This window comes from Pelophylax lessonae (assembly GCF_965119305.1).
Source record: "Pelophylax lessonae genome assembly, chromosome: 6".
Taxonomy (NCBI): Eukaryota; Metazoa; Chordata; class Amphibia; order Anura; family Ranidae; genus Pelophylax; species Pelophylax lessonae.
The window spans coordinates 328,230,097-328,253,162 of record NC_138773.1 but is presented as its reverse complement, the minus strand read 5'-3'; the positions used below and the strand labels follow the sequence as shown (position 1 = coordinate 328,253,162).

Here is a 23,066-nt window from a genome sequence, read left to right as displayed (position 1 = left end):
TCTCATTGTGTATCCGATTTGGAGTCTGACCTAATCTCCTCCCCCTGGCGTTTTGCCGTGATCTTAATTGTAATTAAGCATGTACCGCCCCTAGTTTTAGGAACAGTTTGTTATTATATGAAGTTTGATTGTACTGCATATGTGTATGCTATGAGGAAGGCTCAACAGCTGAAACGCGTCAGTTCTGTCATGTTGCCACTGCTGTCAATGCTGGAATATATTTTTGCAAAGAAGAAGCTTTTATGTGCTGGCTTTTTTTTACATAACACACTTTGCTCCTTTTGGTGAATGTGGAATTTGTATGTTTAGGTGGAGTTGCTCTCAGCTGGTCCTCTATGCGACCTGGAAAGAATAGAGAAGGATAACGGGGTCTCTTCTCACCATTGGTCCCAGCGTAGGCTCTGTTGAACCCGTTACGATTTATATTATCTGCTGTCGCACTCTCTGTGCCATGGAAGAGCCTCTTCTCGTTGTTCTTGTTACCATTCTTGGTATCGATACTCTTCTTCTTAATTTGGTAATTCTGATACAAATGTTTGTTCTGTATCCTCTCAATCTGTGTGAAAGGAAAAAAAAAAACAGAATCGGCATCTGTGAAATAGAAAGAGTGTTTGTAGTAAATAATTAATTTTTAAATGGTACCGACATCCCTAGGGGTCATCATTTGTGTTACGCTGAGCGCTCCGAGATCCCTGCTGGCCTCGGAGCGTGTGTCCCCAGGCAGCACTCCAGCGTCTCGGTGTGTGCGTCCCCGCTCTCTAGGGCGCGCGTGCGCCGGGACTCTTAGATTCAAAGGGCCAGTGCACCAGTGATTGGTGCCTGGCCCAAAGTGGTTATTAAGGGTTAAGGTTTGTGAGAGGCAGTGCTGACTTAATTAGGCTTCACCTGTGCACTGCCCATAAATACCTTCTCCTCCCACAGCTTCCTGCCGGATCTTTGTGCCCTGTGCCTCTGAGAAAGCGTTCCCTACTGTGTTAGTTTGCCTTGCCGGTTGCCGAACCCGTTGCTACCGACTACTCGCCTTTGAACCTTTGCCGCCTGCCCTGACCTCTGCTATGTCCGACTACGCTCTTGCCTACTCCCTGTGTACCACGCCATATCAGCTGCTAGAGAGGTCGAGTTGTTACTAGGGGACACGACCTGGTAGTTACCGCCGCAGCAAATCCATCCCGCCTTGCGGCGGGCTCTGGTGAAGACCAGTAACTGCTTAGAACCGGTCCTCTAGTACAACCCGCGCCATCCCCTCTCTGGTCCAGAGGATCCACTACCAGTCCCGCCGGTTCGTGACAATTTGGATGGTGGGAATCAACCCAAAGAGGGGAAGGAAGACAGGCCCAGGTGATAGAGCCTGTCTACCTAAGATGCAGTAGGAGGAGTACCTCCAAGAAACAGATAGAGCAGAATAGGGTAGAATGAGAAATTGTGAGGGCTAGTGGGATTTTTCAGGTGGTACCGTACTCTATCATAAAGAGTGACACATGAGTAAACAAAAAAATAAAATATATAGAGTTTATTATTCCAAAGTTAAAAACATCATACAAAAAACACACAAGACATTATAAAATACAGGAGTACATTAAGGAGTTCTCAGTGCTTAGTACATCCGATATAGCTACCGGATATTAAACCCGACATGTTTCGCAGTTATATCCAACTGCTTCTTCTGATTCTTTGGAATAATAAACTCTATATATTTTATTGTTTTGTTTACTCATGTGTCACTCTTTATGATAGAGTACGGTACCACCTGAAAAATCCAACTAGCCCTCACAATTTCTCATTCTACCCTATTCTGCTCTATCTGTTTCTTGGAGGTACTCCTCATACTGCATCTTAGGTAGACAGGCTCTATCACCTGGGCCTGTCTTCCTTCCCCTCTTTGGGTTGATTCCCACCATCCAAATGAGAATCAGCATCTGTGCTCACTGATCCATGTTCAACCTGATGACATGGGAAGCATTCCTGCTGTGACAGTGCGAGCCTGTGGAAGAACAGACAGAAGTAACACAGGGTTCCCACTAATGCGTGTGGGAAGTGGGAAGCTCCACCAGTTCTGTTCAGAGCGGAGGAAGTTGATCTTGCAGCTTTCTCTGAGTTTTGTCATTCCCATATTGGGGTCTGGAGTCCAGAGACTTCAAAGAGCTTTGGGAGGGAAGAAGTCTGTAATCCTGTGTCCAGGTCTTACTGGAGACCGGCAGGCTTTGTGTGTGCACAGTCCTTATAATCTAATGCCTATAATCATAATAGGGTCTATAATCATCATAGTTGGCATCATTGGGAGGAATAATGTCCCATCATTGGTGTCAGTGGGAGGAATAGTGCTCACTTGTTGGTGGCAGTTGGAGGAATAGTGTCCCATCATTGGTATCAGTGGGAGGAATAGTGCCCACTTGTTGGTGGCAGTTGGAGGAATAGTGTCCCATCATTGGTGTCAGTGGGAGGAATAGTGCCCCATCGTTGGTGTCAGTGGGAGGAATAGTGCCCCATCATTGGTGTCAGTGGGAAGAATAGTGCTCCATTGTTGGGTGGGAGGAATAGTGCCCCATCATTGGTGTCAGTGGGAGGAATAGTGCCCCATCATTGGTGTCAGTGGGAAGAATAGTGCTCCATTGTTGGGTGGGAGGAATAGTGCCCCATCATTGGTGTCAGTGGGAGGAATAGTGCCCCATCATTGGTGTCAGTGGGAAGAATAGTGCTCCATTGTTGGGTGGGAGGAATAGTGCCTAATCGTTGGTGTCAGTGGGAGGAATACTGTAGTTCCCCATTGTTGGTGCCAGTGGGGGGAATAGTGCCCAATCGTTGGTGTCAGTTGGTGGAATAGTGCCTAATCGTTGGTGTCAGTGGGAGGAATACTGTAGTGACCCATTGTTGGTGCCAGTGGGGGAAATAGTGCTCCATTGTTGGTGTCAGTGGGAGGAATAGTGCCTAATCGTTGGTGTCAGTGGGAGGAATACTGTAGTTCCCCATTGTTGGTGCCAGTGGGGGGAATAGTACCCAATCGTTGGTATCAGTTGGAGGAATAGTGCCCAATCGTTGGTATCAGTGGGAGGAATAGTGCCTCATCTTTGGTGTCAGTGGGAGGAATAATGCCTCATCACTTATGTCAGTGGGAAGAATAATGCCCCATCGTTGGTGTCAGTAGGAGGAATACTGTCTTGTATCAGTGATTGCAACAGTGGCTCAGGGGCCAGATGAAGGCAAGCAAAGGGCCGCCTCTGGCCCCTGGTCTGCAGTTTAAAGACCACTGATATAGAGCAATCTATGATGAATGGGAGGATTAAACTACTGGGCTGCTTCGGAGGTGGGCGGGGGGGGGGGGGTGTTGGGGATGGGGAGCACAACAAGCGGCATGAACCAACCTTGGGTGCCCCCAGGAAATCTTTCTTTAAGATGTGATGGCTAAGACTAGGGCACCGTGAAAGCTCCAGTAGCTTCTATGCCTATGTAGCGCTACCCCTGTATGCGTTAACCAGTTTTGCCCCAGAGTTAGTGCAGAGGCAGCCAGGCACACTGAGAGATTTCACTCATTCTGCCTCAACGGTCAGTCTAGGGCAGTGGTTCTCAACTCCGGTCCTCTGGACCCACTAACAGGCCAGGTTTGCGAGATAACTAAAATACGTCACAGGTGATATAATTTGTTGCTCAGTGATTGCAGTACTCTAGTCTGCATCTCCCCAAGGTAATGCCTAAAATCTGCATCTCCCCAAGGTAATACTTAAAATCTGGCCTGTTATTGGGTCCTGAGGACCGGAGTTGAGAACTACTGGTCTAGGGGATGTCGTTTATGATTTTTTTTTTTTGCTGAGAAACTTGGGGTGGAGAGTAGGGTGATATGGGATACTCCAGCTTCACCAAACAAATGCAAGAGGACACTTCATTTCACTAAGTCTCTATGCAGGAACAAATATGGATGGCAGAGACTGGGCCCCCTTCTTAGTAGCTTTCCCAGGCAGGGATTCTGCCGGCTTGTCCACCCAGGGATACAGCACACAGTCACTCGGGCCCTGAGCTCAGGTCAGAACTCACAATGCCACAGGATTACTGGACGCCTCCCTTCAGTATCCACTGGACACAGTTCTGTGAGCTCTCCAGACCATGTTCCCAGGTGAGGAACCCCCTTGACTAGCTCCAAAATGGGATCCTGGGGTCACCCCCCTGTATCAGTTGTGGATATTTTTTAACTGATTCATGACCGATGTTCCCATACATGTGTAATCATATCTCTCACCCATAGGTGGTTTAGTGAGCTTTGACGTCGTGTGTGAAGATGGCTGCCGCATATCCAATTAACCATGTGGTTTTGGGGGAAGTGCAACCATGTCTTGCTGACATCACTCACAAAACGACCTGTGAGTGGTCAAAAGGAATGAGCGCATCCTGTGGGTGGTCTCTGGTATACGGGACTATAAATAGAGTCTCCAGCATGGGGGAAGGGAGGTTCGTTTTGAGATGGTTCGCTGTTTGGAGCTGTAAAAAGATGCAGCCAGGACCTCATTTTCCTGTTCCAGAATTCGAGGGCAAGCTGTTGCCAGAGCTAAGTATTATTTGACCCTTCTTTGGGATATTGGGAATAGGAGTGTATGTTCCAGTCTTCTTAATGTTTATGGTATATGTATAAGAAGCTTTATGTATTTTGATGTCCAGTTTTGTTTGATGCTTTTTATGAAAACTGCTCTTGGTGTGTCTGTTCATTTTAAACATTCACTAGATATTTACGTGGCTGTCCAGTATACCACATTTGATACACCTCCCACACCCAAATGGGTAGATTCCCTCCAATAAGGGGAAGAGAAAGAACACTGCTGCTCCAAATCCCAGACTATGTATACCTCTTTCCAACCACCTTCTGGGAACACCTCCTCTGGGATTGGCTGGAATACATTAAATATTCAGGAAATTGGCCTGGCTAAACCCTCCATGTTCCAGAAACCACTGGAAGACAGGGGAGAGCAATCAAACTTACAGTTTGTGAGATTCAGAGCACCCAGAGGTAATCAACAACTGCTCCACTGATTACAGAGGAGCCAAAAAAAACAAAACTGTCTCAACTAGGAGGGCGCTATACCAGTGGCGTCACTATGGGGGTGCAGGGGGTGTGGACCGCACCCGGGTGAAACCTGCCAGGGGGTGACACCAGGCCTCTGGTAGGGGGTACCACCAGGCTTCCTGTAGGGGGCCTGGGCCCACAGGAAGCCCAGAGAGCAGGAGGACTGGCTGGTACAGCGGGACGGGGGGGGGTACAATTACAGAGTGATGTCTGGGTCTCTGTAGGGAACTGTGGCAGGCTAGACAGTAGAGAACTCGATGCGCTAGCCTGTCCAATGTCTACTGCTCTGCCCTGCTACTGACAGGGCACTGTGGCAGGCTAGGGGGGTGAGTCACGCTGATGCACTAACCTGCTTAGTGCCCTACAGAAGGGCAAAACTATATGGGAAAAAAATTATTGGGCGATAACACCATGTTTTACTACACCAGGTGACACCAACCCTAGTGACGCCACTGCTACACCTACATTAATGCTCACTCTAATGAAAAATATTTTATTCTATTATCTGTAATGATATTTCATATGCGAATTCTATTTTTTTTTTTTTTTTTTATTCCACATCCCCAATTATTATTATTTTTTTTTTTTTTTTGCACATTTACATGTGGGCCAAGCTGTCCAGCGTAAGTGACATTTACAGGAGTGGGGACAAACCATATAACACTGCTGGGAGTGCTTACAATGGTCAGCTTTTATTTATGTGATCTGGACATTTTTTTTTTCAACAGAAATAAATTTGTTAGCCGATTACACAAGCAGGGGGATGAGGACAGTGTACATTTGCTATGGTTGCAAAAAAAGGAACATTTTCGTGTCAGTCAGAGCTGCTGCAAATTAAAATGGAAGGGCTTCTTCTGATAACATTGAATGGGCTTGTGTAATAATTACACTGTATATTATTTGAAATTGAAGAAAGTGGCTGAAATAGAGTTAGTTGGAGTCAGGCTTTAATTCATTGCTCACCTAAAATCCATTTTAAGTTACATGCCCACCTAAGCAGTGTAAGTACCTGAATATGGCCTGGGTATCAACCTATTGCAGTTCTCATCACTGTGCTGCTTCTCCTTTCACTGTCTAGTCACAGGCTGGGGATGGGTCCAGGATGACCTGGGCTCAGAGGACATTGGTTGAATGATAGCATCAGTTTGAAGGCATCTAGTGGCAGAAAAAGGTGCTGCAGGGGAAATCTCTGGATTGAAGGTGAATATTGCAGCAAAAGCTAGTTTTGTTATTTATATCTTTTAATGAGCGCTCCACTCTTTAAGATGAACCACTCTAACTGTATCCACACGTGAAATAAAACTGGATAATTCTAAAAAGCTACTAAAAACTTCCAACCACAACTATTTAAAATCTCCAGAGATGTCTAAAAGCACAGAGGTGATATAAGCGATGATAAAGGAAATAGATCCAAATAATATTCTACGTATATCACCTCTGTGCTTTTAGACATCTCTGGAGATTTTAAATAGTTGTGGTTGGAAGTTTTTAGACTTACACTATCCCCGATAGTGTTTTACTCATATATGGAATATTTATTTTGGATCATCCCGCTTTTATGCATTTTGTAGCTTTTTAGAATTATCCAGTTTTATCTCACGTGTGGATACAGTTAGAGTGGTTCATCTTAACCACTTCAACCCTGCTCACATTGCTGCTACTGCGGCAATGTGGCACAATCCCGTCCAGCGACGTAGACCTACGTCGCTGGACTCCGCCCCTTGTGGGCGGCGCTCGCGCGCTGCCGGTGGCTCGCTCCCACTGTGTTCAGTCACAGCGGGAGTCAGGCCAGGGGAGGATTGCCGCTGCTCTGCCCCGATCGTCGGGGAATCGAGTGAGGAGATCCGCCCGCCTGTGTAAACAGAGCGGGCGGATCTCCTAAGTAACAGGGACTGACAGATCGGAGTGTTCAGCATAGCTGGACATGCGATCTGTCCCTGTGTCACTCAGTCACCCCCCCCCCCACACGTCAGTAAGCACCAGGCATACATTAACCCCTCCCTCTCCAAAAAAATTAACCCCTTCCCTTCCAGTGTCATTTTTACAGTAACAGTGCATATATATAGCACTCATTACTGCAGTAATGTCACTGGTACCCCCAAAAGTGTCAAAAATGTCAGTCAAGGGTCCGATCTGTCCGCCGCAATGTCGCAGTCCCGCAAATAAAATCGCAGATCGCCGCCATTACGCATTAAAAAAAAAACCACCAAAAATGACAGAAATCTTTCCCGTAGTTAGTAAACGCAATAACTTTTGCGCAAACCAATCAAAATACGCTTATCGTGATTTTTTTTACCAAACATAGGTAGCAGAAAACAAATTGGCCAAAAATTTTAAAAAAATTTGATTTTTACATTTTTTTGGGGGGGGGGGGGGGATTTCATATAAAAAAATGTTAAAAATATTGTTATTTTTTCAAAATAAACACTATTTTTTTGTTTATAGTGCAAAAAGTAAAAAGCGCACAGGTGATCAAATACCACCAAAAGAAAGCTATGTTTGTGGGAAAAAAAGGACGTAAATTTTGTTTGGGTACGGCGTCGCACGACCGCGCAATTGTCAGTTAAAGTCGCACAGCGCCGAATCGCAAAAAGTGGTCTGGACGTAAGACAGCAAAATCCTCCGGTGGTAAAGTGGTTAAAGAGTGGAGCGCTAATTTTTTGCTTTTTAAATATTACTGGGATATGTGGTGACACTACCAAATCGGCTGCTTTCTCTGTGTTGTTCCACGATTGTCTTTATTCATTTACTCTTTTAGATCCAGGGTGTTGTTTACCTTATTTTAGCGCACAAATTTGCTATTTTATATATCTTTTAATGGCTTTTATTTTTGGCTGGTTTTCTGGTTTATTGTAAAACATCACTGCCATTCCAAATAATTTATAATTGTTACACAAGCCCATTAAATGTCCTCAAAAGTAACCTTTCCATTTTAATTTGCAGCAGCTATAACTGCCATTATCTACATTTCAGAAGCAGGAGGAAATAAAATTTGCTAAGATTCTTGAAATCTGCATACCGTATGTGATATGGAGGGGATATGGAGGGGATATGAAGGAGATATGGAGGGGATATGAAGGAGATATGGAGGGGATATGAAGGAGATATGGAGGGGATATGAAGGAGATATGGAGGGGATATGAAGGAGATATGAAGGAGATATGAAGGAGATATGGAGGGGATATGAAGGAGATATGAAGGAGATATGGAGGGGATATGAAGGAGATATGGAGGGGATATGAAGGAGATATGGAGGGGATATGAAGGAGATATGGAGGGGATATGAAGGAGATATGAAGGAGATATGGAGGGGATATGAAGGAGATATGGAGGGGATATGAAGGAGATATGGAGGGGATATGAAGGAGATATGGAGGGGATATGAAGGAGATATGAAAGAGATATGAAGGAGATATGGAGGGGATATGAAGGAGATATGAAGGAGATATGAAGGCGATATGGAGGGGATATGAAGGAGATATGGAGGGGATATGAAGGAGATATGGAGGGGATATGAAGGAGATATGGAGGGGATATGAAGGAGATATGGAGGGGATATGAAGGAGATATGAAGGAGATATGAAGGAGATATGGAGGGGATATGAAGGAGATATGGAGGGGATATGAAGGAGATATGGAGGGGATATGAAGGAGATATGGAGGGGATATGAAGGAGATATGAAAGAGATATGAAGGAGATATGGAGGGGATATGAAGGAGATATGAAGGAGATATGAAGGCGATATGGAGGGGATATGAAGGAGATATGGAGGGGATATGAAGGAGATATGGAGGGGATATGAAGGAGATATGAAGGAGATATGAAGGAGATATGGAGGGGATATGAAGGAGATATGGAGGGGATATGAAGGAGATATGGAGGGGATATGAAGGAGATATGGAGGGGATATGAAGGAGATATGAAGGAGATATGGAGGGGATATGAAGGAGATATGGAGGGGATATGAAGGAGATATGGAGGGGATATGAAGGAGATATGGAGGGGATATGAAGGAGATATGGAGGGGATTGTGACTTAACTGAGCGAAGTTTAACTTTCAGGATTACCTTAATTATTCTCATTAGACACGTCTGTGTAAAAAGTCCTTCGACTTCTGAGTAGTCCGGACTGCTGCTGTTCAGCGGTACCACCTTCAGCGGAATGTCGTCCATGGGATCCCAATACGGAGGGGTTACAAGGGACTCGGCTGTAATATGAAGAGTTACATTTTGGTTTCATTGTAGAACACAACTATCACCCATCAGTGTACATCACAGGTGTGCACCCCAAAGCTCAAACACCCATGCGTGTGTGTATATATACAGTATACAGGCAATCTTCTTATAGCCTAGGCCATCTTTATGTAGAGCAACAATTCTTTTTTTTCAGATCCTCAGAGAGTTCTTTGCCATGAGGTGCCATGTTGAACTTCCAGTGACCAGTATGAGAGAGTGAGAGCGATAACACCAACACACCTGCTCCCCATTCACACCGGAGACCTTGTAACACTAACGAGTCACATGACACCGGGGAGGGAAAATGACTAATTGGGCCCAGTTTGGACATTGTCACTTAGGGGTGTACTCACTTTTGTACACTGTAAGAGGGAACTCTGAAGACTCTGATGTAAGGGGAGTTCTGGGAACCCTGATTTAAGGGGGAATGCTGGAGACTCTGATGCAATGAGAGTTCTGGGAACCCTGATTTGAGGGGGAAAGATGGGGACTCCAGTGTAAAAGGGAACTCTGTGGTCACCAAAGCTCCCCCTTGCATCAGAGTTTCCAGAGTCCCTCTTATACTTCCCTTCCTCAGTTCACCACAGTCTAGGACACGACAAGTCCCACTGCAGAAGGCTGCCATACCTGAGTCCCCACAGAGGGCACTGCAAATTCCAGTATAGTGCACTGCCATTCCTCCCTGAGGAATGGAAGTCTGCTATGCTTGGGCTTGTACTGCTCTCTGTAGGGGACTGAGGAACTACTGCCTGCTGTGCTAAGACTTGTAGTGCCCTCTGTGTGGACTAAGGCATGGCAGCCCGCTATTCTGGAACTTATAGTGCCCTCTGTGAGGAACTGAGGAATCCTCAGTCCTCCACATTCTAGGGCACTATAATTCCCAGCATAGTGGGCTGTCATTCCTCAGTCCCTCACAGCTGGGGGAGAAAAACAACATCTAAAGGACAACTCAGACCAAAACTACCAATAATGTACAGAGTCCATATGCTATATAATCTCACAGCTCCGCTACCCCTCACCTTCCACCTCGGGTGCTGTCATTGTGTAGGGCAAAGGGCTCCAGCTCCACCATGTTTGGTTTTGATGTCAGATATACAGGACTGACTAGGCTCCACTTTCTTCCCTGGCAAATGACTCTGGCGTCACAGGGGCCCTCTCCTCCTCCCCCAGCCACCCAGGGGCCCTCTCCTTCTCCCCCAGCCACCCAGGGGCCCTCTCCTTCTTCCCCAGCCACCCAGGGCCCTCTCCTTCTCCTCTAGCCACCCAGGGGACCTCTCCCTCTCCTCCAGTCACCCAGGGGCCCTCTCCTTCTTCTGCTCCAGACACCCAGGGGCCCTCTCCTTCTCCTCCTCCAGCCACCCAGGGTCCCTCTCCTTCTCCTCCTCCAGCCACCCAGGGTCCCTCTCCTTCTCCTCCTCCAGCCACCCATTGTCCCTCTCCTTCAGCCACCCAGGGTCCCTCTGCTTCTCCTCCAGCCACCCAGGGTCCCTCATCTTCTCCCCCAGCCACCCAGGGGTCCTCTCCCTCTTCCCCAGTCACCCAGGGGCCCTCTCCCCCAGCCACCCAGGAGCTCTATCCTTCTCCTCCAGCCACCCAGGGGCCCTCTCCTTCTCCCTCAGCCACCCAGGGGCCCTCTCCTTCTCCCTCAGCCACCCAGGGGCCCTTTCCTTCTCCCTTGGCCACCCAGGGGCCCTCTCCTTCTCCTCCAGGCACCCAGGGGCCCTCTCCTTCTTCTTCTCCTCCAGCCACCCTGGGTCCCTCTACTTCCCCTTCTCCAGCCACCCAGGGGCCCTCTCCTTCTCCTCCTCCAGCCACCCAGGGTCCCTCTCCTTCTCTTCCTCCAGCCACCCAGGGTCCCTCTCCTTCTCCTCCTCCAGCCACCCAGGGTACCTCTCCTTCTCCTCCTCCAGCCACCCAGGGTCCCACTCCTCCTCCTCCTTCAGCCACCCAGGGTCCCTCTTCTTCTCCTCCAGTCACCCAGGGGCCCTCATGTTCTCCTCCAGCCACCCAGGGGTCATCTCCTTCTCCCCCAGCCACCCAGGGGCCATCTCCTTCTCCCCCAGCCACCCAGGGGCCATCTCCTTTTCCCCCAGCCACCCAGGGGCCATCTCCTTTTCCCCTAGCCACCCAGGGACCCTCTCCTTCTCCAGCCACCCAGGGCCTTCTTCTTCTCCTCCTCCTCCACCAACCATTCTAAGACTCTTCCAACTTCCCTGGGGCTACTCCCCCTTTTGCGTTGAAGACACCGCAAATCTATGACCAGCCTGCAGTCGGGGCCTGGTTACCTTTATGTTCCTGGGCCAGGGCAGAGTTCTCCTCCCTGTAGCTGGCCAGCTAGAACCTGTCCTAGGTTGCTAATATGACCTACATGCATATACAGCTAGAGGTTAATAACCTCAATACAGTGCATATGTTTATATGTGAGAGACAAAAGCAGAGTTATTTACTGTGATTTCATGTTTGGATGTCACATAACAATTGTATATTGTGTTCACAGAAGCAAAGGAAAAATTTGCCTGTAAGATTCATTTGTATGCATGTAAGGTAAGCTCAGACACAGCAGAGTTGAAACCAGAAAGCACAGAGTTAAACTTTATTACCCATAAGGAGTTTGTGGCCAATCACAGCCAATCTCACACTCAGCAACAGTCTTGGCCAATCACAGCCAGCCTTACACCCATTTTTTTTCTCTGAAGCCTCATGCTTTCAGCCAACCTTCTCATTTTCCACTACAGAAGAGAACTGAATAGACACACAGATCCACAGAGCAGTTTTATGGAAGCAAGTGGCCAAAAATAGGTAATTAACAGTTATACATGTTCCTATTGTTAGTAATGTGATTAGAGCTGTATACTGAACTAGTTATGTGTTCACTTGTAGTTCCACCAAACAAACTATCAAACTTCAGAAGTTATATCAAACTCGAACACGAAATCAAACAAATTTAAACTCTAACAACTCAAAAGTTATATCAAACCCAAGCAAACAAACCCAAGCAAACAAACTCAAACAGCAATAGAGAGAGAAATATATCCACCATTTGTTATACTGTATTCAGCACATGTTGTACATGGACTGTCTGCTGCAAAAGTGTCAGTGTTATCTATGAAGAAAAGTTGAAGCTAATAAAGAAGATATCTTAAGCGTTTGGTGTGCTCTTTAAACCTACTGCTTTCCATAGAACGGTATTAGAGGAATTTATAGAGTAACAGACAGTCTGGTTAGACTGAAGTCAGAGAGATCCAATTCTTCTAATGCCACAGCACATAAGGCAGTTTGTAGTGCTGCGCCTGCCACACTCCCAGAGCAACAACCGATGATAGCAGAGTGAGCTGATCGGGCAGTCACTTCCTACTGATGCAGGTACACGCCCACTGATTCCTCCACACCTTAGAATTACATCATCAGACGGCCAATCCCCAGGCAGAGAAGGCGGGGTAAGTGTCAGCGGATAACAGACACCTGGCAGCTGCAGTAAAGGAACAGCAGCACACTGCTGCAACTTTTATATCCAAGGATTTAAAGCAATCTTTTACTTGGGAGATTTCCCTGACTGTGCCCTTCTAAATGTTGTCGCTCCACCACTGGCCGCGAGGCCCCTGTCGGTGCGAGGCCTTAGGCGACCACCTAATTTGCCTAATTAGAGAGCCGCCTATGTGCACACAAGTTGACACAAAGGGGTTTGAATGGCTATTAAAGCTAACCATCCTCACCTGTGATCTGTTTGCTTTTAATCAGTGTGTGTGTATAAAAGGTCAATGAGTTTCTGGACTCCTGACAGACCCTTGCATCTTTCATCCAGTGCTGCACTGACGTTTCTGGATTCTGAGTCATGGGGATAGCAAAAGAATTGTCTGTCGGATATGCGGGAAAAGGTAGTTGAACTGTATGAATCAGGAAAGGGATATAAAAAGGAATTGAGAATGCCAATCAGCAGAGTTCAAACTCTAATCAAGAAGTGGAAAATTAGGGGTTCTGTTGAAACCAAACCACGGTCCGGGAGACAAAACTCTCTGAAAACATGTGCTGTGGCTGTTTCAAGATGCACAATAAGGAGGCACTTGAAGAAAGATGGGCTGCATGGTCGAGTCACCAGAAGAAAGCCATTACTATGCAAATGCCACAAAGTATTCCGCCTACAATACGCCAAACAGCACAGAGACAGGCCTCAAACCTTCTGCCACAAAGTATTCCGCTTACAATACGCCAAACAGCACAGAGACAGGCCTCAAACCTTCTACCACAAAGTATCCCTCTTATAATACGCCAAACAGCACAGAGACAGGCCTCAAACCTTCTACCACAAAGTATCCCTCTTATAATACGCCAAACAGCACAGAGACAGGCCTCAAACCTTCTAACACAAAGTATCCCTCTTATAATACGCCAAACAGCACAGAGACAGGCCTCAAACCTTCTACCACAAAGTATCCCGCTTACACTACACCAAACAGCACAGAGACAGGCCTCAAACCTTCTACCACAAAGTATCCCTCTTATAATACGCCAAACAGCACAGAGACAGGCCTCAAACCTTCTACCACAAAGTATCCCTCTTATAATACGCCAAACAGCACAGAGACAGGCCTCAAACCTTCTGCCACAAAGTATCCCGCTTATAATACGCCAAACAGCACAGAGACAGGCCTCAAACCTTCTGCCACAAAGTCATTTGGAGTGATGAGACCAAAATTGAGCTTTTTGGCCACAACCGCTACATTTTGAGGGGAGTCAACATGGCCTATGATGAAAGGTACACCATTCCTACTGTGAAACACGGAGGTGGATCGCTGATGTTTTGGGGATGTGTGAGCTAATAAGGCACAGGAAATTTGGTCAGAATTGATGAAGATGAATGCAGGATGTTATCAAAAAATACTGGAGGAAAATTTGCATTCATCAGCATGGAAGCTGCGCATGGGCAGTAATTGGACATTCCAACATGACAATGATCCTAAACACAAAGGCCAAGTCCACCTGTCATTGGCTACAATAAAGTGTATTATTATTAAATATTGGCTAGAATAAAGTGAAAGTTCTGGAGTGGCCGTCTCAGTCTCCTGACCTCAATATCATTGAGCTACTCTGGGGAGATCTCAAACGTGCCTTTCATGCAAGACAGCCCAAGAATTTACAGGAGCTGGAGGCTTTCTGCCAGGAAGAATGGGCAGCTTTACCATCTGAGAAGATAAAGAGCCTCATCCACAAATACCACAAAAGACTTCAACCTGTCATTGATGTTAAAGGGGGCAATGCACGGTATTAAGAACTGGGGTGTGTAAACTTTTGATCAGGGTCATTTGGGAAGTTTCTGTTGTCATTATGATTTAAAATGAGTTAACACAGTTGATTGATAATAAATGGCTTCAGTCAAACACTGACCATGAGTGAAAGAAAGGTTTTTGTTATCATTCATATTCTCTGAAAAATGGCCAAGAAATCATAAATTCTGCCAGGGTGTGTAAACTTATGAGCAAAACTGTATATATTAGGGATAGACCGATTATCGGCAAGGCTGATATATCAGGGGGCCGATATGCACTTTCCCCGATATATCGGTATTGGCCCCAGAAATGGCTGATATTGCCGATATTTTTGTAGCGTCATTCTACCTTCTTAAGCCACCTCCCTCGCCTTGGACAGCCTCATCTGGAATCGGGACTAGTCTCGCAGGAGTGTATCAAAGCCATACACCCACCCACAGCAGCCCAGTGCCAGCCAGCCACCCACATCCACAGGCACTGTACCAGACAGCCACAGGCACTGTACCAGCGAGCCACCCACAGCCCCTGTGCCAGCCACCCACCCACCACAGGGTGCAAGACAGCCACCCATCCACCACAGGGTGCCAGACAGCCAGTCACCCACCACAGGGTGCCAGACAGCCAGCCACCCACAGACAGTGTACCACACAGCCAGCCAGCCACAGCCCCTGTGCCAGCCACCCACCCACCACAGGGTGCCAGTCAGCCACCCATCCACCACAGGGTGCCAGACAGCCAGTCACCCACCACAGGGTGCCAGACAGCCAGCCACCCACAGACAGTGTGCCACACAGCCAGCCAGCCACAGGCCCTGTACCAGCCAGCCACAGGCACTGTACCAGCAAGCCAGCCAGCCAGCCACCCACAGGCCCTGTACCAGCCAGCCACAGGCACTGTACCAGCCAGCCACCCACAGCCCCTGTGCCAGCCACCCACCCACCACAGGGTGCCAACCAGCCAGCCACCCACCACAGGGTGCCAGACAGCCAGTCACCCACCACAGGGTGCCAGACAGCCAGTCACCCACCACAGGGTGCCAGACAGTCAGCCACCCACAGACAGGGTGCTAGACAGCCAGCCAGCCACAGGCACTGTACCAGCCGGCCACCCACAGCCCCTGTGCCAGCCACCCACCTACCACAGGGTGCCAGACAGCCACCCATCCACCACAGGGTGCCAGCAAGCCAGCCACCCACCACAGGGTGCCAGACAGCCAGCCAGCCATTAAGCATTAAACAAAAAATAACATGTTCAGTACCAAATTTGTGTCAAAAATTGTCTTTATTTTTCAAAACTTTAAATGTACAAAATATCGGCCATATCGCCCGATACCGATACGTTGTGACCAAAATATCGGTATTGGTATCGGCCCTGAAAAAAACATATCGGTCTATCCCTAGTATATATATATATTGGTGAAATATCAGGCATCTATCTCACTTTTGAGACAGAGAAAGGGGCAGAGGACAGAGATTCCCCAGTCTCTTTCTATGCAAAAGGGGAAATTTGCACAGTACAGAGTAATTAGGGTGTGCTCAGGCACACCTGGCACACCCCTATGGTGTACATTGATATGAATCTCAGAGTGCCAACCAGTAGGACATCATTATCACACACTGCAGAATGGATTGCAGGTAATAACTCCCTCAGTCATCCTACTGACCTATTCCTCCACCATGGATGAATTTGTACAGGAAGGTGAGTATTAAAGTCCAGAAGTAATTTATTAATCAAAGTATTCAATAAAAAAGCCAACATGTTCCAGGGGTTCTATCCTTCGTTAGGGCTTGATACTGATGGACAGGAGAGAATTCTTGGTTTATCAGACTGCCAGAGGCTGGGATCAGCTTCTTCTTTTCTCCTATAGTAAATAGATTGTGCCCTATAGATATACATTTCCAATGGTCTGGATTCTCTCTTGTCCAACCTATTTAGAATCCTGCCAGTCAGCATGCTGAGTGGCACCGTTGAGCAGACCCTTGACTATTGTCACTCACAGATGCTTTACTGGAACATGGTGGTTTTGTCTTGGGCTTGGGTTGTCCCACCTCCAGTATTCACACTGCCAGATGTGGGGGCTGGTAAATGGGGAGACTTAGCCGTGAATTCCGTTATGACATTGCAAGCCCTCTTGCAAGCCCTCTTGTCACTTGTGTATTGTGATATTCTTCCATTTTCATGTCCTGCCTTTTCCTGCAGACATGTTTGATTGTATGTAGCCACCCTGCCTTAAGCAGGAGTGTCTAAATTTAGTGTGGCATCACACAGCGGGACTGAATTACGAATATGCATTTCTTTTTCCCAGCCCACAACTAGGAGTTTCCTGTGTCAGTGGTGCATTATGGGAGAGGGTATAAACATTTGGGGCTGGCTGATGCAAGCTTTCCTTCTCCCCCCCCAGGCTCTGGCCTAGGGAGGGTGTATGTGCTGGAGCTGCTTCTTTAGACCCATCTGCCTAAAGGGGTCTAAACAAGAGCGTAACTACAGGGGTTGCAGGGGTGTCAATTGCAACCGGGCCCCATGCTCCAGGGGGCCTTTGCTGCTCCCCTGTACACCTGGATAGGAAGGCTGGCGGGGGCAGCATGTAGAGAAATCACTGTCCTCCTTTTTCCTCCTGTAGCTGCAGGAGGATAATGGAGGAGATTGGTTCCTCTGTATGCTGCCCCCGCCACTCCTCCTATTCACTTCACTTGTGTTCTGCTGTCTCTGGGCCCCTGTGTGCTCCCCTGGTCCCCCCCCCCCCACTGTGCTCCCTCCCCTCTTCTGCCGGCTGCTGCAGGGGATGTGTCACAATAGAGAACCAGGAAAGGGTCGGTAAATATGTAATTTACCTGCTCCTTCCTTTTCTGAATGGACAGAGTCATAGTCAGTCACATTGTAAAAAAATAAAATAAAATGATAAAAAATAATACAATTAAAATACCAAAAAATAAAAACTACGGACACCAGTGGGTGAACTTCCAGGGTCGCAAAGGTCACACTTGCAACCGGGCCCTGGCATTCCACCACCGTGGGGAGGCCCCCAGATGGTAGGAAGGGGGCCCGCTGCAGAACTTGTAAAAAGGGTCCCGCTGCAGGACCGTAATAAAGGGCCCCACAACGAGAGTACAGGGCCCAGGATCAGTGGGAAGAGCCCCAGGCTTGAAGGGGAGGGGCCCCAGCCAGGGGTCCAGGGGGGCCCTTCATGGTTTCTTGCACCGGGGCCCTGAAGGTTCTAGTTACGCCCTTGGGCCTGAAGGTAACTAGGCCTGGAGCTTGGGCCTGAAAGAAAATGGATTTGGACCTGTCATTTTTATGAGGGCAGGATGCAGTCCTATGGGGCCTAGTTGACTCTTCTGGAGAAGAAGGATGATGTTGCTATAGGTGAAATTCGGAAGTGTTAGTCTCAACTTAATGTGGTTGTAAACTCTCTCCTATAGCCAGTGAAGTGAACAGCCTCAGATGACACACAGGGATGAAACAAATCCCCCTACATACACTGAACAAAATTATAAACCCAACACTTTTGTTTTTGCCCCCATTTTTCATGAGCTGAACTCGAAGATCTAAGACTTTTTCTATGTACACAAAAGGCCTACTGGAGTCAGTTTGAGACCCCAATGGGGATATGGTATATCTGCACTCTTTCCTTTTCTACACTCTTTAGAAATTGCAGATTGTGTTATAAATCGTGTTTCCTAATTCAGCAGTGGGTGCGGAATCTGGGCTTACACTGTGTGAGAGCAGATTGAAGGAAAGGCCCCTGTTATCTCATGTGTCAGAGAACTTGTCAGAAGTTATCATTGTGAGGAACGGAGCAGGTGAAAGACACTGCACTTAGTGCTTCGGAGAAAGATTTGTAAACACCACAGATATTTTTGCTTAGGTCAACGTTCATGAATGGGGTTTACAACCATTTTAAAGGTCTTTTTCATGTGTACTAATGCATGAAGTACCTGAGTTCTGCCTTAATCTGAGCATCTGCAACCCAAACCATCTCTCCTTTGGATTGTGAGTAATAAATTCCTTTTTTAGTTTCTTCTTAGAGTGACTGGCGCCTATCTGTCTTTCCACTGAGGTAAATGTCAGGCCACCCAGTCTCTGGGGGGTTACCACCATGCTTCCAGGGGCCAAGGGGTGCTTAGTACTTAGTTCATGAATTGCAAAGCTTGTTTAGACCTGGCATGCAGCATAAGTTAAGAGCAGATGTGGGTGGCAGCCATTGCTGTCAGTAGTGAAGTTGCTTATAATGCTGCTGAGGTCTGTACAGGAACAGGAGGGAGATAAGATGACAGAATAGAGGTGTATGTGGCAGTGACGTGTGAACAGGGGGGCAGTCTGCCCCGGGTGCCACACATTGGGGGGTGTCAGGGAGCACCGGGGTGACACCCAGGACCGGCCGCTGTACTCCCTCCGCCACTCACTGACACAGGAGTGCTGAGCAGGAGGCACTGAAGCAGAACGGGTGAGAGAGAAACAGCAGCAATGAATAAACAGCGGGAACTGCCGGAGGTAATTTTCTAAGTTAACGAGCAGGTGATTGGTTTCTAGGACCCCTAGCAATCACCTGCTATTAACTTGCAAAGGTAACTCTGGCAGTTCCCGCTGTTTTTTCAGGGCCGCTGTTTCTCCCGTTCTGCTTCAGTGCCTCCTGCTCCGCTCTCCTGTGCCTCCCACCCTGCATGCCCTAATAAGGAAGGAAGGGAGAGAGCTGGGAGGGGCTGTGTAATGTAAAGGGTTCCATGGGGGGGGGGTTGGCTGTGTAATGTAAAGGGGTCCATGGGGGGGGCTGTGAAATGTAAAAGGGTCCATGGGAGGGGCTGTGTAATGTAAAGAGGCCCATGGGGGAGGGCCGTGTAATGTAGAAGGGTTCAGAGGTGTGGGGGGAGCTGTGTAATGTAAAGGGACCCATGGGGGGCTGTGTAATCTAAAAGGGGTCCATGGGGCGGCTGTGTAATGTAAAGGGGTCCATGGAGGGGCAGTGTAATGTAAAGCGGCCCATGGGGGGCTGTGTAATGTGAAAGGGTTTAGAGGTGTAGGGGTAAGCTGTGTAATGTAAAGAGGTCCAGATGTGTGTGGGGGGGGGGCTGTGTAATGTGAAGGGGTCCAGAGTTGTGGGGGGGCTGTGTAATGTAAAGGGGCCGATAGGTGTGGGCAGGCTGTGTAATTAAAAGGGTCCAGAGGTGCAGCGGCTGTGAATTGTAAAGGGGTCCAGAGGTATGGGGGCTGTGTAATGTGAAGAGGTCCAGACTTCAGAGGTATGGGGGCTGTGTAATGTGAAGGGGTCCAGAGGTAGGAGGACTGTGTAATTTTAAGGGGTCCAGAAGTATGGGGCTGTGTAATGTAAAGGGGTCCAGAGGTATGGGGTTGTGTAATGTAAAGGGGTCCAGAAGTACTGGGGCTGTGTAATGTAAAGGGGTCCAGAGGTACGGGGCTGTGTAATGTAAACGGGATCTTCCTACATTTTACCCTCAGTTATAGCTGCAGTCCTATAGATTTCTATGAGGTTGCACATTTTTTTTCTTCATTTTCTGAAAGCGCACCAAAAGTCCCGCATTCTGTATTTTTGGCGCACTTTCAGAAAAAAAGAAATCATTTTTTTTTTGGGGGGGGGGGGGGAGTGACACCATGGTTTACTGCACTAGGTGACACCAACCCTAGTGATGCCACTGGCAGTAGCACATAGTAAGTGTGCCACTGCCAGTCACATGTATTTCTGTATGGCACCTCGGGTCAGTCAGCGCCGTTTTTGCACGGGAAGGGCCTGGCCGCCGGGGGGTAGCAGAGGGAGGATGATTTTCGGGTTCCGGGCCACAGTGCGCAGAGACGCTACACACGACGTCACTTGACAACACGTCGATGTGCGGTGCGTTGCCTGCCCACCTGGGGGGGGGTGCCAGATATAGGATCCACCCTGGGTGCCACATGCTCTAGGTACGCCCCTGGTCTGTGGGCTGACATCAGAGAACAGTAGAAGATGCAAGTTGAATAATTAGTCTCACAATGTATTTTGCCCAGGGTCTCCCCATATTGGTCAGGGTAGGTTACCCAATGTTCCTACTTTGACATGGGAGGAAGCTAGGGGAAGCACATACAAGCAGTCCTGTCCTTGGCCTTTCTTGGGGCTAAATCAATGTTTTCTATCCTGTCCAATTACTTTGTCCTCCAAGAACAGTCATTCGGGACTGTCAGGAGCTGACCTATAGACAATAAATTGTTGCTTAATCCAATACATGTCTGGATCATACTGTATCTTAGCCTTCCAGGTTGGTTCTCAGCATGAAAACCTCCCTCCAGAGTAATAAAGAATGGAGTTCACTTCTATGACCACCAAGGATGCCCAAGGCTGGTAAATAATTTATATTTCTATTAGCTTCCCACGATATGTCACTGGCTACGGAAAGTTGATATGACATACTGATTAGAGGAAGTTACTTTCATAGCCCGTGACAACCTAGAACGTTTTCACTCTGCCTGGCAACCTTGGTCTTCTTTTAAAAGCACTTCTTCCTATGTGGCCCTGCTCACTGAGGACACCCCCCTTGGTTTATCGCCTTCTAATGTACTCCTATCTGATTAAAGTTTTTTATTAATTGGTATATAAGTCACCCGTGGCCTACCTTCCCACCCTCCTCCCCCACCCCCCCTCTTATCCCCTTTCTCTCCCAGCTGCTCTCTCCTCTTCTTTCTCTTTCTTTTCTGCTTTTTGCTATCCTTTCACTTTCCTATAGGCTCTCTCTGACATTGGTTTTATGATGCAAGATGTTGTGCTATCATTATGTGTTCTCAGACTTTTCATGACTGGGTGTGCATGGCACACACTGAGATGTTCATGCACTCATTGATATTGTTCAATGGCTACTTGCCGTATTTCATGTCGGATTGTATGGTCTATGTTCTGTTTTTCTTTGTCTTTTTGAAAAAATTTTCAATAAACAGAAATTAAACAAAAAAAAAAAAAAATATTTCTATTAGCTGGAGCTGTCCAATAATAATTAGCAATATTGGTTATTGATAAAGATATGAACAAGAAAGAATGGAAATTACCATTTTTTGGAGTCCGTTGAAGTGCGATTGTGTTTCCTTTGGCATCTAATGCTGTTTTTCGTTCTGTAATTGCCTTGTATTTTACACCGGCGATATGAATATCCACAGCACTGCTGTCAGTAAAAGCTTTTTCCAGCTCACAGTTTGTCATTTTGTCGAAGATAATAATGTTGGTGCCTTGGTAATATCCCCACTCCACCACGTTACTGTACATCTCCGCCTCCCGTTCTCGCGTCTTCTTATCTCGCACACCTTTTATCATCTCCTGAATTTTATTACTGACCTCCAGAACGTCCTTGGTGCGACCTATCACCTTTATGGTGGACTGTGGTGAGTCAAAACTAATATAAACTCCAGTGTCCCTTTGAAGCTGAGCCAGGACACCACGGTCCTTATCATCTAACTCCTGTATCCAGGTATCTGTGATACTATTGTCATGCTGATCCTTTGTTACAAGACCATGGAGCCAGTCTGAGGCCGCTTTCACAGATTCACGGCTTTCTGCACACAGGTGGATAATGGCCGGCTCAATGTTTTCTCCCAGTTCAAAGACTTTGGGTTCTTCTTCTTCTTCTTTATCCTCTTCTTTAGTGTCGTTTTTGCTAGTTGAGCTCATACCAAACAAAGCTGCTATTGCTATAAGAGAAGGTAAAGAATATTTACAGGATCTGTGTACCATTTAGAACAGAGGTCTTCAAACTATGGCCCTCAAGTTGTTCAGGAACTACAATTCCCATCATGCCTAGTCATGTCTGTGAATGTCAGAGTTTTACAATGCCTCATGGGATGTGTACTTCCGCAAGAGCTGGAGGGCCGTTGTTTGAGGATTCCTGATTTAGAAGGTCAATTAAACATAGCGGAAGACTTCCTGTCTGATAAAACATTGTCAATGATAAAGGAAGTGAGTGAAAATCTCTCAGTTTAGGTTTCTGTAGTCTAGTTAGATCACATAAGTTACAGTGCTGAATCCAGCATGAGTGTCCTATTATTATTATTATTATTAATATTATACAGGATTCATATAGCACCAACAGTTTGCGCAGCGCTTTACAATGTGAGGGAAGACAATGCAGTTACAATACAGTTCAAAACAGGAGGAACTAGAGGGTCCTGCTCATTAGAGCTTACAATCTAGAAGGGAGGGTCAAGTGAAACAAAAGGCAATAACCGTGGGGGGTGGGTTGATGGAGAAAATGGAGGTAGAGTTGTTAGGTGTGGATAGGATAGGCTTCTTTGAAAAGGAGGGTTTTCAGAGATCGCCTAAAAGCTAATAGAGTGGGAGATAATCGCACAGATAAGGGTAAGGAGTTCCATAGGATTGGAGAGGCTCTGGAAAAGTCCTGGAGGCGAGCATGGGAGGAGGTGATGAGGGGGCTAGAGAGCAGGAGGTTTTGAGAGGAACAAAGAGAGCGATTAGGTTGGTGTTTTGAGACTAGGCTAGTGATGTAACTGGGGGCTAAGCTGTGGATTGCTTTGTAAGATGTAAGTATTTT

At 47.2% G+C, this 23,066-nt stretch overlaps 1 protein-coding gene across 3 annotated transcripts in view; it reads right to left on the bottom strand.

Moving 5' to 3' along the window:
- LOC309557592 (protein mono-ADP-ribosyltransferase PARP14-like) overlaps positions 1-23,066 on the bottom strand; it is a 247,325-nt gene that overhangs the window by 11,176 nt on the left and 213,083 nt on the right. The window contains exons 15-17 of one of the 3 annotated variants that reach the window (XM_082260385.1): positions 21,574-22,200; positions 9,116-9,255; positions 382-556 (exon numbers count right to left, since the gene is read on the bottom strand). The exons of 1 other annotated variant lie outside the window; for it this stretch is intronic. In XM_082260385.1, coding sequence (XP_082116511.1) covers positions 382-556; positions 9,116-9,255; positions 21,574-22,200 — 942 coding nt within the window. The remainder of the gene's footprint in view (positions 1-381; positions 557-9,115; positions 9,256-21,573; positions 22,201-23,066) is intronic. One more of the 3 variants, XM_082260387.1, reaches the window with a different exon arrangement.